The sequence below is a fragment of the Schistocerca americana genome, chromosome 2 (genome assembly GCF_021461395.2).
Source record: "Schistocerca americana isolate TAMUIC-IGC-003095 chromosome 2, iqSchAmer2.1, whole genome shotgun sequence".
NCBI lineage: Eukaryota > Metazoa > Arthropoda > Insecta > Orthoptera > Acrididae > Schistocerca > Schistocerca americana.
Genome location: NC_060120.1, coordinates 526,121,021 through 526,137,967, shown reverse-complemented (window position 1 = coordinate 526,137,967; position 16,947 = coordinate 526,121,021). Strand labels below are relative to the sequence as shown.

The 16,947-nt window shown below is 44.3% G+C and overlaps 1 protein-coding gene across 1 annotated transcript; it reads right to left on the bottom strand.

Moving 5' to 3' along the window:
• Positions 1-85: 85 nt before the first annotated feature.
• LOC124591155 (greglin) lies at positions 86-16,706 on the bottom strand. The gene is made up of 2 exons (XM_047131712.1): positions 16,420-16,706; positions 86-261 (listed from the first exon to the last, which is right to left on the bottom strand). The coding sequence occupies exons 1-2, from the start codon at positions 16,604-16,606 to the stop codon at positions 134-136; spliced, it is 315 nt and encodes a 104-aa protein (XP_046987668.1). The 5' UTR covers positions 16,607-16,706; the 3' UTR covers positions 86-133.
• Between the last annotated feature and the right edge of the window lie 241 nt (positions 16,707-16,947).

The window sequence follows — 16,947 nt, the reverse complement described above, 5'->3', positions numbered from 1 at the left end:
GTTATTCAGGTAGTTTTGTTGCGAGTACATGAGGTAAATTCTTCTGCTCTCGTATTTTCCTGGTACCTCTAAGCACAATCATTATTTTTCTGCTTAACGAAGATTCCTTGTCGTCAGGACAGCCACTCGGACGTTACTCGCTGGAGGACGAGTCTTCTATTTCAGCGTCTTCCTCTAGAATCAAACGCCGGGAAGATTTCGGTTGCATTGGACAGAGTGACGTGGATCCTTTACACATCTTCCTTGGTACAAACTTGTAAACTGTAACAAATAAAAGGAAGGATGTGTTAATAACGCTAGTAACAGTGAAAAACTTTTCTAAAGGTGTTATTATTTATTGTTGATAACATATATGTCGCTTATTCCATTTCCTTAACGGCACGGATAGCTGTTGTTTCAACGTGACCAGATCATGCTCCGGATGCGCAATTTAGAGAAAGTTAGGAATTCATTAGCTACAAGTGGGTCCCCACATGCCCAAGAGCATGTCACAAATGCAGAATTCCTTTCACCACATCCCCATTAATACAACTGTGTCTAGCTTGTTCTTGAGCATTTAGTCGTCCATATTTGCTAGCTCGGTAAATACATTGTCAAGTTTATTCCATAGCGAAAATGTTTGAACGGCGTAGGATATTAGCACGTGTGCCTTGTTGTGTATCTTGTATTTTGAAGGCTAGTGCAAAAGGCGGTTCATTACTTACACTTGTGCTACGTATACAGCTCGGAAGTGCACCGAGTTCTTTATATTTTTATATGATTGGTCGGCCCCCTTACTTTCATGGACGAAGCGTAGGCCGATGACTGTTCATATGTGTCTGTGTGTCCAATCTTCACATTAATTTTCTCTTGAAAATGTCTATGCTGATATGTAAAGGGATGAAAGGTCCGAGCCTTTGCAGTACTGCTGTAATGTTGTAACATGATTCAGGGACTACAGTTGAGCTCGTCGGTGGTACGTTGTATGCCAAAGGGAAAGGGGGATCGTGGCTTAGCCGTCTAGATTCCGAGGTAGATAGAGTCCTCTATAAAATAAACTCGGCCTGAATATGTACTGCATGTCGATAAAGCGGAGCACTCGTCAGTGAGTACCAGCAGTAGAATTTGTCCCGTTTCAGTGGTATAGCAGCCCGCTGCGGCCGAGCGGTTCTAGGTGCTTCAGTCTGGAACTGCGCGACCGCTACGGTCGCAGGTTAGAATCCTGCCTCGTACATGGATGTTTGTGTCCTTAGGTTAGTTAGGTTTAAGTAATTCTAAGATCTAGGGGACTGATGACCTCAGTTGTTAAGTCCCACAGTGCTCATATCCATTTGAACTATTCTGTAGTATAAAAAATATGCAGGCAAGAGGCTTTCTGCTGTAGTGGACTGTACAGATCCCTTGCTGTTCCTGGGAACAACGTGGTCTTCGATTTCGTAATTTGCGATATCACCAAGAGAACAGATGTATCATCAGGCTGTACAAACACCCATAAAAACCACGCAGCTTGTCTTAGAGATCGTAAAAGAACACGTTCACAATTCAAAATGTGTATATAGCTATAAACATAAAAAAAGGCTTTTGTTAAAGTTACATATTTCTATATGCACAAAAGTTTTGAAGATTTTACTGTAGACGTACATCCGTGAAATTACTAAGGACAGCATACACACTACAGTCGAGACAACAGGAGAGTAACGTATTACCAGTGCGGAATACAAAATATCAGTATTAACTGCAAAACACTAAGGGAAAATAGTCGTATTTTGAGAACTCGGGGAAAACAGAATATCCGCAGAATGTTCCCTATATTACGAAAGTTTTTTTTTAGATAAATCATAGTTCTCTTCTATATCTGCTTTAAAAAAGATGGTTGCGTTATATATAAGTATGATTATCTCGACATTGTAACATGCCAACAAACAAGCCATTCGCAGAGATTACAAACTGATTTAATAACTACTTTTGAACAATCAGTTTCTTTCTGATGTAGTAAAAAGTTGAAGTTCTGTATGAAAATTCTTCTAAAATACAGAGAAGAATTACTGGAAAACAACAACAGTTTTGTGTCCTCGAAGTCTTTCGCGGCGACATGACTAGATAAAATCGTATCAGTTTTCAAGCCACATGAGTTCAAACATAATTCTGGAGCTTTCGATGGCTAGCTCCGCCATCGTCGACAGTAGTAAAACTACTGACTGCCAGGGCTGTTGTTGTTTGTGATTTCATTCCCCTGCCTTGTCTCCGGTGTGTATAGTGTCCCTTGCGAGTGAGGCAGTATCTATACTCCCCCCCCCCCCCCCTAGCCCTGACAATCAGCACAGTAGCGGTTCGTTATACCGTGCACGAGGGACATACTAAGCACAGGGAGCTCGACAAGTCGGCCATAGCTGAGCATTGCCTCAAAAACGGACACAAAGTACTGTCTGAGAACACAAGACTCTTGGCTCACGCGTCAACATACTGGGAATCAGTTGTAAAAGAGGCTGCCGAGATTAGAATGAACAGCAACAATTGCAACAGATATTTACTGTTAAAAACAGTCTTGATCACGATTTATTTATCAAGGTGACCGGTTTTGACCACTACTATGGTCATCTTCAGACCATTGAGTAGGAACCTCTTTCCGTTGGAGAATGGTAGTAGTGATTGTCCAACAGAAAGAGGTTCCTGCTCAATGGTCTGAAGATGACCACAGTTGTGGTCGAAACCGGTCACCTTGATAAATAAATCGTGATCAAGACTGTTTTTAATAGTAAATATTTATAATACATGGATCACTGCCTTTCCCATAATGTATTCAAAAGTAATTGCAACAGAGACCAGGGATACACACTAAGTAGGGCATGGTGGCGGGCTTCGGACGTCGAAAGGAAGCAACGGCGGATGCTTAAGGGAGGCGGGAGCAGCAGTTTCAAACGTGGCGCCGGCCCATCGCGCCACCTGACGCCACTCGGTCCTGCAGCGTGCCGGAGCTGCTATGAGCTGCCCAACTCGCCTTCAGCCTACCCCTCGTTTCGACCCCTCTGACTGGTGCCAGAGGCCGTAATCGTTCGAAAGCGGGAAATAGTGGCAGTCCCGAGGCCTCCCCTCCCTCGGCATGTCCTTCCACGCAGTTTTTGCTTTTCTTCGTGTGTGCTCCGTCTCGTACAGTTGTTTTAAAGTGTAATCTTTCTGGTATGTTTTAATGCTGTGGCCAACCTTCAACTTGTGCGTGTGACTTTAGAGTTTTTATTTGCTATACAAATCACCAGCTGTGTTTTTTTTAACTTTATGTGGACTTTTTTTTAACTATCCCACAATTAAGGTCTCCGCGTACGTGCGTTTTTAGCCCCCACGTATTCGGTTCTTATGTTCCTCTTTATCGCCTTTCATATGTATTGTGGTCACCTTTTTATTGGTATTATTATTATTGTTATTATTGTTTATTATCACACGGCTGAAGAGCGACGGATTGTGCTGCTGCCAGTCCTCCCCAGCTCAGCTTCATCTATGGGGTAGGGGAATGAAATCACAACAAAGAAAGGAAAAAACGCTGTCCCGGCAGTCGGTAGTTTTACTTCTGACAACAATGCGGAGGTAATCATCGAGAGCTCGAGAGTTTTATAGGAACTGATGCGGAATGGAAACCGAGAACATTTTGTGCAGGGACAGTCTTTTCAATGATTAACGAAAATATTGGAACAAATAAACCCTCGGTCACAAATATAAAGTGAAAACTGACCTGGTCTCGACGCTACTATGAACGTCGTCTTCAGAATTAGACTAACTGTTCTAAAACACATTAGGTCAGTCATGTTGCAACCCTTGTTCACAGTATGAGCAGCCCTTTGCGGTTCGCCATCTCACAACTGTTCATGACGTCGCCTTTCCGGCTCAGATCTTTTTTAATATGTGACTTGTAAGTACTGCATAATTTCCAGTCATTACAAACTTTAATTTTATTAATGTACTATACAGCTAATATGTTTTAGAACAGTTAGTCTAAATCTGAAGACGACGCTCATAGTAGCATCGAAACCAGGTCAATTTTGACTTAATATTTGTGACCGAGGGCTTATTTGTTCCAATATAATTCTGACACGGTCACTCAACCTTAGCAGCTATGTATGGTTACATATTTATTGAGCTAGCTAAGAGCTAAGGCGCTGTACAGATAAGGCTCTAATCATTACCTATTAAATTTTATCATGTATAAGTCTCAGCATGATCAAGATTGTTGATAGTCTTGTTACTCATATTAATAATGCACTTTAGCAATAAGAATTTAAATGTGTTTACACCCATTATATGACTGCCTTTGCGACATATTATTGCAGCAAAAATTTATGGCCTAAGAGATGCTAAGAACTATTAGAGAGTGACGATCTACTATAAGGTACTGTGTTCTGTGACTGCATCTTAAAATTTGTTTTCGATTTTAGCACATTAACTTCTTTGTATTGTGCCGGCCGCGGTGGTCTCGCGGTTCTAGGCGCGCAGTCCGGAACCGCGCAACTGCTGCGGTCGCAGGTTCGAATCCTGCCTCGGGCATGGATGTGTGTGATGTCCGTTGGTTAGTTAGGTTTAAGTAGTTCTAAGTTCTAGGGGACTGATGACCACAGCTGTTAAGTCCCATAGTGCTCAGAGCCATTTCTTTGTATTGTAAATTGCATGCAAGAACCTTGTTTGTACTAAAGATGGCATAGTGCATATACAGTGCACTCAGTACTGTGTAGAAGTTCCTTTGGCAAGCAGAAAAGCTCTGATTGTTCTGGGTATCGATTCACACACGTCTGACACATGAGTCAATATGCCCTTTTTACAATCTCTCGCAAAGGAACTACTTGAGAGGTGTGTGGGACGACCATAAGGCCAGCCGTTACCATTGCACTGCACATCAAAATGACTCGTTAATATTCAGATGTGACTATTTTCAAGACAGAAAGGAAGTACTGCTTCATCCTCACGATATTCAAACTATTCTCAGTCATTCGTGCTTCCTGCACTGCAGACATCCTGAAGACGACTGAACATGGCTTGCGGCCATCTGCTTCGTGTGAAGAGAGCACTATCGTGGGCGTAGGGTGTGACGCAGCACCAATCCTTGTGGCACGCGTGCTGCGATGGGTCTGACCGTGGTGAAAGAATTGCAGCAGTGCCATGAATGTCTTCTTTCTGCAGTTCCTGTCCTACTCTTTTCATTGTCATTATCCTCTGCAAGCCATTAAGCCTAGCCATCACCGCCAGGCAGTAGTTCTATCACAATCTTCTTTAATACAGTCCATGCATATAGCATGATATTACGTCTAGCAAGTAGAGTTTTCCTGTGGAGTACGTAAGCTATGCTGTCTTAACTCTAGATACGTTATCTCTACAAATATGCCTTGACTAGATTTACGACGATTGTCTCCTATTTACTATCGCTTTCGCCTCGTTCAAAGTTTGTTTGTCCGACACTATGGTTCATCAGCATCACTAGCAACTTCCGGCTTCATAGCTGTAGCGAATTTCAGTCTGTGACAAAAACTGAGAGATTCTGTCAGCGCCATGATGCACACACTTCTCTAGGCAATTGTTCACCACTTACTCAGAGAGATCGGGAGGAATAAATGCTATTTTCCTGTCTGTAACGTTAGTGAAGTATCTGAGGGATATTGTTATGTACAGATCTCGAACGCAACTGACCTCTTACCTACTGTTCTGTAACAGATGCCACATTAAGGCGGTAACATTTCTACACACGCATTAGTAACACATTCATTTCCGCATAGTGTGCGGAACTCACAGAAAAACATTAATTTCCTAAATGTATTCCTTTCACATAAACATCTTGAATTACTTCTTTCGGGGAACTAACCGCTAATTTCATTAAAAGTTTCCTTCCCTTCGTGTCTACAGGGAAGTGAGTCGGAACATTTACTCACACTGGACATGGAAACTGGGAGAATCATTTGTAGCACCGCTTTGCTATCATGTTCAAACTACTGAGAATCCTATGGTATCGTGTGGAGTGCAATGTATGTAATAACAAAAGTAGCTCTTCACATTGATTGGGATTTTTCCAAACGAATGGACGTACCTCACTGGCGAGGGTGGTACGTCCTACAAGTAATCATTGGCAATTCACAGTGGTACGTAGAAAGAACACTACATTGGTAACATGAAGCAAATCTGACATTGGTGACAAATTATTGTATCTATGACATTCTGAAGCCTTATACAGCGGAATGCAAACATTGTTATATGGAGCTGCCCTATGCGTTCCCCGACAGGTGGCTCTGTCTCTGTTGTAAGGGTACTTACCTATAAGCTCAAGCTTATCCGACCAAGATATTCCAAGACCACTTTTTTCAAGGTGTGCTTCTGATGTCATTACACAACAAAACACCGCTACACTGTCTAAGGTCTAATAAAGCTCGGCGATGACAGGAACTCATCTCGGGAAAGCACATACACGAGACTTATATGTCAGTCGTCTACGGGCGTATAAACCCTCCTCTGCCTTTCCCCACTCCCTCTCGCGTCTGCGCCCCCCCCCCCCTTCTTATGAGTCGTCGTCCTCCGTCGGCTCCTTCCCCTCACTTCGTTTTTCCTCTCCTTCCGCCTTTTCTTTCCCATCATCTGTCCAGGTTCCCCCCGTCTGCCCTCGACAGTGGTGTGTAATATTTGTGCCAACTTTTTAGTGCAGTGTTCAAGTGTGCGTTCAGTGTTGTGTGTATTTTCCAAAGTGTTGCGAACAGAAATCATGCTGTCGGTGGGTGTGATTTTTATATATCTTGCGAACAGAAACCTAATTGTCTGTCTATTACTTTACCTGTCTGCTTCCTGTGTATTTTATTAGCATCGCCAACCCTTTGTTTTATGTTTTAAGTTCCACAATTTCCCGCCGTATTACCATTTAAGTCACCGACTTTATTGCCTGCTTTTATTATTTACTATCTTAATTTTTTTTAAAAATTGTGTAGGCTGAAGCGCGGTGTACTAAGCTGCTGCCAGTCCGCCCTCTTCTGGGGGAATCAAATCTCAATAAAGGAAAAAAAAGAGGAGCGTGCTAACCGGTTGTGACTGCTTGACGTTAGCTAGCACGTAATAACAACTCAGTAGAAAGAAATATTTTATTCACTCTATCTGGCTACCTCAAGCTCTCCATGGACTGCCGACATCACGATCATTTCAGATACAAAGCTAGTTCACACAGACGATGGTACAAATCGGCAGTAACCTCAATAAAAGAAACACACAGACATTAGAGAACACTGATAAAAATCCTGTAGAAAGCATCTGATGTCTTTATGGCGCTTAGAGATACGTCTCCAATAGACCAATACAGTACTGCCAGACTGATATTACTCTAAAATATGTGGCTGAGGTCGTGTATGTTGGCGTTAAATCATCGCCAAGTCCACACTGTGACTTCTTCCATGTGTTTAGTGTTTCCACCAAATGACGTATTAGCCCATATGGCGCCAGACTCGGAACCAATATTCATTGATATTGCTACAGTTGCACAAGTGACAGTGATGTTGGAGGCGTGATGTCTTCCTGCTCCCTCCACGACTAATCAGACCACCCTTACTGTGGTAATTTAATAGAATTGCATTGCTTTTCGGGATTCAACTACCAATTTCCTCCAATTTTGCAATCTGTATTGCTCTCCAAGGAGCACGTAACACAGACTATCATTCAGGTCTTTGAGGTTATCGTGGACTCTGACGGAACAAATATGGTTCGTTGACAATTAAGCCCATGTGCAGTAGAAATGAGTGCATTTAGAGAATAATACTGTCATCTAATATGAGGATTATAAATTTTCAGAAATAAATCCATTGGTCGTTATTCACAACTGAGACGATGTCATAAAGTTTGTGGTCCTAGTTTCTATTCGCTCCAATTATGGGGTCATTAGAGAAGACTAATGCTGCGTTGCGTTACGGTTGAGGTGGGCGATCATAATCAACATACGCTCCACCCAGACTCGTCTTTAGTTTCCCAGTAAGTCAGCCATAGCCGAGCATTGTATCTCCACAGGACATTCTACTCACACTTCCGCCACGGAAACCTCGACCCCAACGACAGCCTACTGGATTTCAGTTATTAAGGAATCTGTGGAAATAAGTTACGTGGAAGTTCTTGTAAAACGTGTTGGCGACTCAACTAGATCAGGCGTTGGACCCAATGATTTTAATATTCTCAGAAAAAAGGAAAAAAAACTGTATGCATTACTACACGCCTAGCGACAATCGATTTTAATGACTTGACATATGGATTTTAACACCGTGGACCCGCGTTCCCCCAGAAGACTTGCATGCAACATTACCTTTACGCTTGCGTTTGCGCTCCACACATGGAGCAACATTTCAATGCGCGCTGAACTCAACACAGGGCGCGCATGCAGTTGTAAACTGTTCGCCAGTTATTAGTGCAAACTGAGTGGTGTACACTACCAATGTCCAAGTGTCAAAAACCTAAGGGTGGCTGATCGGTTGCCATCCGGAGAATCGTGTCAAGGCATCAATGTCATCCGGTTCCAACCCCGAAAACCTCACAGAAATCTCACAAATCAAGGAAAACTTCAAAAATATTTTGTAGTCATTTCCAAATTCACTGCCACAGTGCCTCAAAAAAAAAAAAAAAAAAAAAAAAAAAAGAAACTGTACCAGCCAGAAGGGAAGGAGGAATTGAAATGAAAGTTCACGAATTAAGAGGGTACGTGATGATATTTTAGTGACATGTTCAGGGATGATTCTGAAGAGGTTACGAGGTGCATAATACACTGATCCTCCCTTTTGGTAGCCAGACGATGACGACAGGAACCTTGACGAAGAATATGCCTGCCCCCACGTTCCCATGCAGTGTAACATTGGGCCACTGTCACATGCAAATGCCCCACATGTCTGGATATTGGACGAATTGACCAAGAGACGAGATGGAGAGTCAAAACGATGTCTCTGAAAGTGCGTCAGGTGTTGCAAATGCTGTCTCCTTAGAATAAGCTACATGTCATGTCCTTCACAGTAATCACTGAACATTCAGCACTACTGAAGCTCGTTAGCCGCGCGAAGTGGCAGCGAGGTTTGAGACGCCATGTCAGGGATTGGGCTTCTGCACCCCCCCCCCCCCACCCCCCCTCACCGCCCCCTCCTCCCTCTGCCGGAGGTTAGAGACCTCCCTCGGACATGGGTAAGTCTAGGGACAGATGACCTCAGCAGTTTGGTCCCTTAGGAATTCACACGTGTTTGAACATTTTTTTTTTCAAGCCCGTTATACATACCTTACCAAGCCAGGAAACAACAGTGAACACGAACAGCTCTAATGCGCTCAGGCCGCTATACCGGTCACAGAGAACTGCAACCGTAATCATTTGCATTTAACGCCGACAGTGTTCACCTGTATGAAGTTACATTGATATCCGACTACGTAATCTACACTATGTGATCAAAAGTATCCGGATTCCCCCCCCCCCCCCCAAAAAAAAAGAAAACATACGTATTTTTCATATTAGGTGCGTTGTGTTGCCACCTGCTGCCAGGTACTCCATATGGGGGGCCTCGGTAGTCTTTAGACATCGTGAGACAGGGAATGGGGCGCACCGCGGAATTCACGGACTTCGAACATGGTCAGGTGATTGGGTGTCACTTGGGCCATTCGTCTGTACGCGAAATTTCCACACTCCTAAACATGCTTAGGTGCTCTGTTTCCAATGTGATTGTGAAGTGGAAACGTGAAGGGTAAAGGACGAGCTCGTCTGTTAATTGAAAGAGACTGCCGACAGTTGAAGAGGATCGTAATGCGTAAGAGGCAGACATCTATCCAGACCATCACACAGGAATTCCAAGTTGCATTAAGATCCACTGCTAATACTAAGACAGTTAGGCGGGAGGTAAGAAAACTTGGATTTCATAGTCGAGCGGCTGCTCATAAGTTGTACATTATGCCGGTAAATGCAAAACGACGCCTCGCTTGGTGTAAGGAACGCAAACATTGGACGATTGAACAATGGGAAAACGTTGTGCGGAGTGACGAATCACGGTACACAACGTGGCTATCCGATGGGAGGTTGTGGGTATGGCGAATGCATGGTGAACGTCATCTGGCAGCGTGTGTAGTTCCAACAGTAAAATTCGCAGGCTGTTGTGTTATGGTGTGGTCGTGTTTTTCACGTTGTTCTGCGTGGCACTACCACAGCACAGGCCTACATTGGAGTTTTAAGCACCTTCTTGCTTTCCACTGTTAAATACAAATTCGGGGATGACGATTGCATCTTACAACACGACCGAGCACCTGTTCATAATGCGTGGCATGTGGCGGAGTGGTTACACGACAATAACATCCCTGTAATGGCCTCTCCTGCACAGAGTCCTGAGCTGAATCTTATAGATCACCTTTGGGATGCTTTGGATCGCCGACTTTGTTCCTGGTCTCACCGACCGACATCGGTATCTCTCCTCAGTACAGCACTCCGTGAATAATGGGCTGCCATTCCCCAGGAAACCGTACAGCACCTGATTGAACGTAAGCCTGCGAGAGTGAAAGCTGTCATCAAGGCTAAGAATGTGCCAACTCCATATTGAATTCCAGTATTACCGATGGAGGCACCACAAACTCGTCGTTTTCAGCCAGGTGTCCGGATACTTCCTGTCACGCAGCGTATTGCTCTTACAACTAAATCACGATCATTAATGCAGTCTCTAGGACAACTTCCACAAATGCTGATATTTGGTTGCCTACAACGAATCTAATATATATTTCTGGCATTTGTAAACCCAAAATTATAAGTTCTACAAAGTTTAAGGGAAAATACCTTTCAATGGTTCAGCAGGAATTTTTATTTTCCAGAGTTATTTCTGAGGAGATCAAAATTTACTGTGCTGCTGTTGAACGTCTAGGAAGCAGATGTACTAATGAACAAATGTTTTCTTATCAAACTATCAGTTACATTTACAAGTGAATTTGGAAGACACAATTACAAATTTTAACTTATTCTTAGCGGTCATTCTTGTCAAAATCAACACTGCTGCACACACAGTTACCAAGTGAATGTTTTCCTGAGCTATTCGCACTACTCTGCCAATCTGCATTGCATTACAATTGCCTCGGTAGCTGTTTTTGTATAACTGAGGTAGCTTTCCATTATACAGTTCTGATTTCGAACTTCGTTGGGTTCCAAACATTATGTAAACACGACTGATCTTCAAACTCGAGATCAGTTTTGCGTGGTATTCACGGCTGATTAGTGATACGGTGCATGAATAAGATTCATGGCAGTAAGGTTTATCCCATAAGGCAGAGGCCGGTACGTTTCGTCAGCAATGTCCAATCCAATCTACTCCTTCGTCGCTAATGACCTCTCTTTCGTCTGGGCTCTTTATCCTGAACTTCCTTTATCTTATACGCCTATTTCACTTTGTTAATTACGGACAGTCTTTTCGCACGCTATTGATTGTTAATGACTTCAACGCGTTAAGATGAAAAACTCATTCAGCTGTGCCGAACACGGGCACAGGCACTGGACCTCTAACGCAGCATCCGTCAACTACCAGTCATGGCATTCGTGCCAGCATCAATTGCTTGCTGAAATATCTCTTCCCAGAAACTACTTTTCAGAACCCTTTATCCCGCATCATCCCGGTATCAGCTTTATTAGTTTTGGATTATGGCATTATTAGTGTTAGAGAAATAGCTTAGAGTGACGACATAGCGCATGTAGAAGAGGATTATGAAAAGACTAGGAAGTATCCTTGCATAGTGCAGGAGACATTGACTTCAACTGATGAAGGGAGACAATATAAAAAGGTAGAAAATATGACAAAAAAATACAACTGTATGAAAATGAGATTCATGTGAAGTGCAAAATGGCAAACAGGAGTGGCAACAGGACAAATATAAGTCTACAGAAGCCTGTGTATCTAGGGGAAGGATAAATACTGCATTTGGAGAAGAAAGAAGTAACTGTATAAATACACTGCTGGAAATTGAAATAAGAACACCGTGAATTCATTGTCCCAGGGAGGGGAAACTTTATTGACACATTCCTGGGGTCAGATACATCACATGATCACGCTGACAGAACCACAGGCACATAGACACAGGCAACAGAGCATGCACAATGTCGGCACTAATACAGTGTATATCCACCTTTCGCAGCAATGCAGGCTGCTATTCTCCCATGGAGACGATCGTAGAGATGCTGGATGTGGTCCTGTGGAACGGCTTGCCATGCCATTTCCACCTGGCGTCTCAGTTGGACCAGCGTTCGTGCTGGACGTGCAGACCGCGTGAGACGACGCTTCATCCAGTCCCAAACATGCTCAATGGGGGACAGATCCGGAGATCTTGCTGGCCAGGGCAGTTGACTTACACCTTCTAGAGCACGTTGGGTGGCACGGGATACATGCGGACGTGCATTGTCCTGTTGGAACAGCAAGTTCCCTTGCCGGTCTAGGAATGGTAGAATGATGGGTTCGATGACGGTTTGGATGTACCGTGCACTATTCAGTGTCCCCTCGACGATCACCAGTGGTGTACGGCCAGTGTAGGAGATCGCTCCCCACACCATGATGCCGGGTGTTGGCCCTGTGTGCCTCGGTCATATGCAGTCCTGATTGTGGCGCTCACCTGCACGGCGCCAAACACGCATACGACCATCTTTGGCACCAAGGCAGAAGCGACTCTCATCGCTGAAGACGACACGTCTCCATTCGTCCCCCCATTCACGCCTGTCGCGACACCACTGGAGGCGGGCTGCACGATGTTGGGGCGTGAGCGGAAGACGGCCTAACGGTGTGCGGGACCGTAGCCCAGCTTCATGGAGACGGTTGCGAATGGTCCTCGCCGATACCCCAGGAGCAACAGTGTCCCTAATTTGCTGGGAAGTGGCCATGCGGTCCCCTACGGCACTGCGTAGGATCCTACGGTCTTGGCGTGCATCCGTGCGTCGCTGCGGTCCGGTCCCAGGTCGACGGGCACGTGCACCTTCCGCCGACCACTGGCGACAACATCGATGTACTGTGGAGACCTCACGCCCCACGTGTTGAGCAATTCGGCGGTACGTCCACCCGGCCTCCCGCATGCCCACTATACGCCCTCGCTCAAAGTCCGTCAACTGCACATACGGTTCACGTCCACGCTGTCGCGGCATGCTACCAGTGTTAAAGACTGCTGACACTGACGGCGGCGGTGCACAAATGCTGCGCAGCTAGCGCCATTCGACGGCCAACACCGCGGTTCCTGGTGTGTCCGCTGTGCCGTGCGTGTGATCATTGCTTGTACAGCCCTCTCGCAGTGTCCGGAGCAAGTATGGTGGGTTTGACACACCGGTGTCAATGTGTTCTTTTTCCCATTTCCAGGAGTGTATTAAGATTTCAGATGAAAAGTCAGTACTAAGCAAAGAAAGCAAAGATGACACGTAGCAGGAATATGTACACGGGCTATGCAAGGGAGATGACAAGAATTTATAGAAAGGGGAAAGGAAGCAGAAGAAAATCACACAGGAGATATGAAACTGCGGGAAGATTTGAAAGTGCAAGCCGAAAGAAGGCTCCTGGAGTAGGCGAGATTCTTCTAAAACCTGCGATATACTTGACAAGGCACCTACATGTATGACGAAACTATTGCACCTGGTGTGCAGGATATACGAGACACGGAAAGTACACACCAGCTTCAAGGAGAATATAACAACTTCTCATCGAAAGAATGCAAGTAATGACATATTTGAATGTTGCCGGACTATCAGTTCAATAAGTCATCGTTGCACAATACTCATGGAATAATGGAAAACCTGGTAGAAGCCGAACACGTGGAACATTATTTTTCTGGAGAAATGTAAGAATACGCAAGACAATATTGACCCTTCGGCTTATCTGAGAAGGGCGCTCGCGACAAGCGGTAAATCAGGTTTCGAATTCCACTCCGGCACAAATTCTCATGTGCCATATATTCATACCTAATGCAGCTAATGTCAGAATGATTGCACAGCTTGGAATAAATTTCGTAAATTTAGTAGAGCTGCAAGATCTCCACCAGTGTCTGTTCCTTCAGACATCGTAACCAAAAGATACTGAAAGCCTCGACTGGCAAAATAGCGATCTTAACACTAACGTTGAATACGTTTGTGTCTTTGACACGCTGTGGCGGTAATATGACTAAAATTGCGAGAGACAGGGTCGTACACAATATGACGTATGGAAGTTTTGGTTGGCCCTGGAAGCGTGCTCGATTTGCCGAAATGGTAAAGGCAAGCGCTCGGGATAAGTCCGTAATATGGTTTAGTGTCACAATCTGGTAATAATTATTCTGTGTCAGTAACAAGTCATATCACCATACCAGACTCAGCTGTTGTCAGAGAGATTCTTGAATTCCGAATTGATTTTATAAATTTGGTACTGCTGCAGGATCGTCACCAATGTCTGTTTCTTTCAGACCTTCTTAAAAACGCTTCTATATCGACAGCAAAATAACTGATAATGGCCAAAGTAGAGAGGATATAAAATGTGGATTGGCAACAGCAAGAACAGCGTTTCTGAAGAAGAAAAATTTGTTAACAAAAATTTGTTAACATGTAATACAAAGTTTAGTATTAGGAAGTGTTTTCTGGAGGTATTTCTTGTAGCCTCGTACGGGAGTGAAACGTGGCCGATAAGCAGATCGTAGAAAAAGGAATACAAGCTTGGGAAATGTGATGCTAGACGAATGCTGAAGACTACATGATTAAATACTGAAATAAAATGTGGAGAAATAATTTTGAGGTATTAATTTCACTACAGGAAGTGATCGGTAGATAAGACACATTTTCGGACATCAAGAGTTCAACAACGTAGTACTGGAGGGAAGTGTGAGGGGAACCAAGAGACGAGAACAGCAGGTAGGTTTCAACTGATATTAATACGAGTACTGAAAAATTGTTGAATTGATCAGTGAACGAAATTCCAGTAGTTAAAAAACCAATAACTTTATTGGACTCGTTTCGGGAGCTATCCATCCTCATATAGTCTAGGTATTCAGATGCACAGAGAGAAGCTGTAACTGATACAGCTGTCATGGCAGACATGATAAGGCTGTATCTGTCATTATGCATATCTTTATGCTCTGAGTAGCTAGATGATCAAGACTCTCTGATGATTTGTATCTCCCGAAACGAGTCAAATAGTCAGTGGCTTTTTCATTAGTGGTATTTCATTCAGCCACCAATTCAGCAGTTTTGCATTACTCATATCAATTTTCATTATGACTCCACTCATACTGCGTGACTTTATGTCGCAATTACAGTTGATGTGAAATTGATGTGTGTGTTAGTAGTTATTCGGAAACGAAGAGGTTTGCACCCGGATAGGGTAGCGTGTAGAGTCTCACACGACCACTCTCCGGACGGAAGAAAACAACAACATTAGTGGTAGAGGATGGCGGCGGGACGTTCGTCCCCTGTCGCCACTCCCCCCCCCCCCCCCCCCAACGCCTGTGAGGGAATTGGTGTAATGCGTCTGTCTACACCTAGTGGTATCCAGGTGAAAAGTGTGCTACTGTGCCAACATTTTCTAAGTACTTGTCAATAGTCTCAATGAGGTAGATAGTGTGTACCATGCCGGTATTCACAAGGTCGGATGTGAGAAACCGCCTAAAAATTACAACCAGGCTGACTCGCACACCGGCGCTCGTCGAATCGATTCAGGGCCACTGCCTCCCAGAATCTTGGAAAGGGCGTGCTAATGCGCCCATTTATCACAACGGTAAAATTTAAATGTCGTGTGACTAGTGTCTCCCGTCGGGTAGACCGTTCGTCGGGTGGAAGTCTTTCGATTTGACACCACTTCCGTGACTTGCACGTCGATGGGGATGAAATTATGATGATTGGGAGAACACAACACGCAGTCCCTGAGCTTAGAAAATCTCCGAAACAGCCGGGAATTGAACCCGAGAACTTATGATTGACATTCTGTTGTGCTGACCATTCAGCTACCGGGTAAGGACATCAGAACGATAAGAGGATAATTAAACGATTAAGAAAAGTATGTTCCAAGAATACTGAGCCTAAGACTGACGGCGTCTTTCCTGGCAGATATAAAACAAATCCTACATAAATGTACTTGTACACAAAGTTATGGTCGGTCAAGACCATGAAAACATCTACTGGGCTCATAAAGTATTGTAAAATAAGCAGATTAAGTGGATGTAGCAACTACCAGAGACAGTTCTGACGAATAATCCAAACGAATTCTAAGCACAACAGCAAGATGGGAAGTCATGGACTGAGCGAAGAAAGATAGCTCCCTGCCGTTTCACTGTAAAGTACGAGGAACAATGGTTCCTTAATTCATTTCGCAGGCATAAATAAGGAAAGTTCCATTCCTGGCTAATCATTTTTCCATTCTGACATTAGAATCCAGCGCTAAGTAACCGCACAGTCCGTCGATATTTCATCAATGACACACTTAAAACAACTTCACTTAAATGCCAAGAACTTACCGAACCCTGCGTCACAGCCGCACTTTCGCACCTCACACTCATTCACGAACAAGTAGTAGTCATGGTTGATGTCTTCGACACACACGGGTGCGTAGATAAGTGGACAAACTTTTGGGCACGGCAGCTCCGTGGACGACATTTCCTGCGACTCTGAGGAGCCGGCACCGTCGTCTTCTAAGCGGCGCATGACCGTTCTGGGACTGAGCCGCCTCTCTGCCGATGACGGCTGCTCCCGGTCCTCCGTGGGCTGGTAACGCGACTCCCGAGGGCCGTAGCGCGCATGCGCCACGGCGACCATGGCTGCGGAGACCAGAAAACACACATATTGTAGCGAATATCGTCTACTGGATGGCAGTTGAGATGTAATTTTATAATCAATTATCCATGCAGCGCCAATCCTGACACTTAATTACCGACAATTTAAAAATTTATATTGAGTGAATCGCACGTATTTTATAGAGAATTTTATGACAACAGCACAAGGTCACTCGTTACTTGTTTATTCCACTGGTCCTGAACAACTATTCC

Coding starts and splice junctions, on each gene's coding strand:
- LOC124591155 (XM_047131712.1), bottom strand. CDS start 16,606: ATGCGCCGCTTAGAAGACGACGGTGCCGGCTCCTCAGAGTCGCAGGAA. Junction 262..16,419: donor CGGCTGTGACGCAGGGTTCG/GTAAGTTCTTGG, acceptor TATTTGTTACAG/TTTACAAGTTTGTACCAAGG.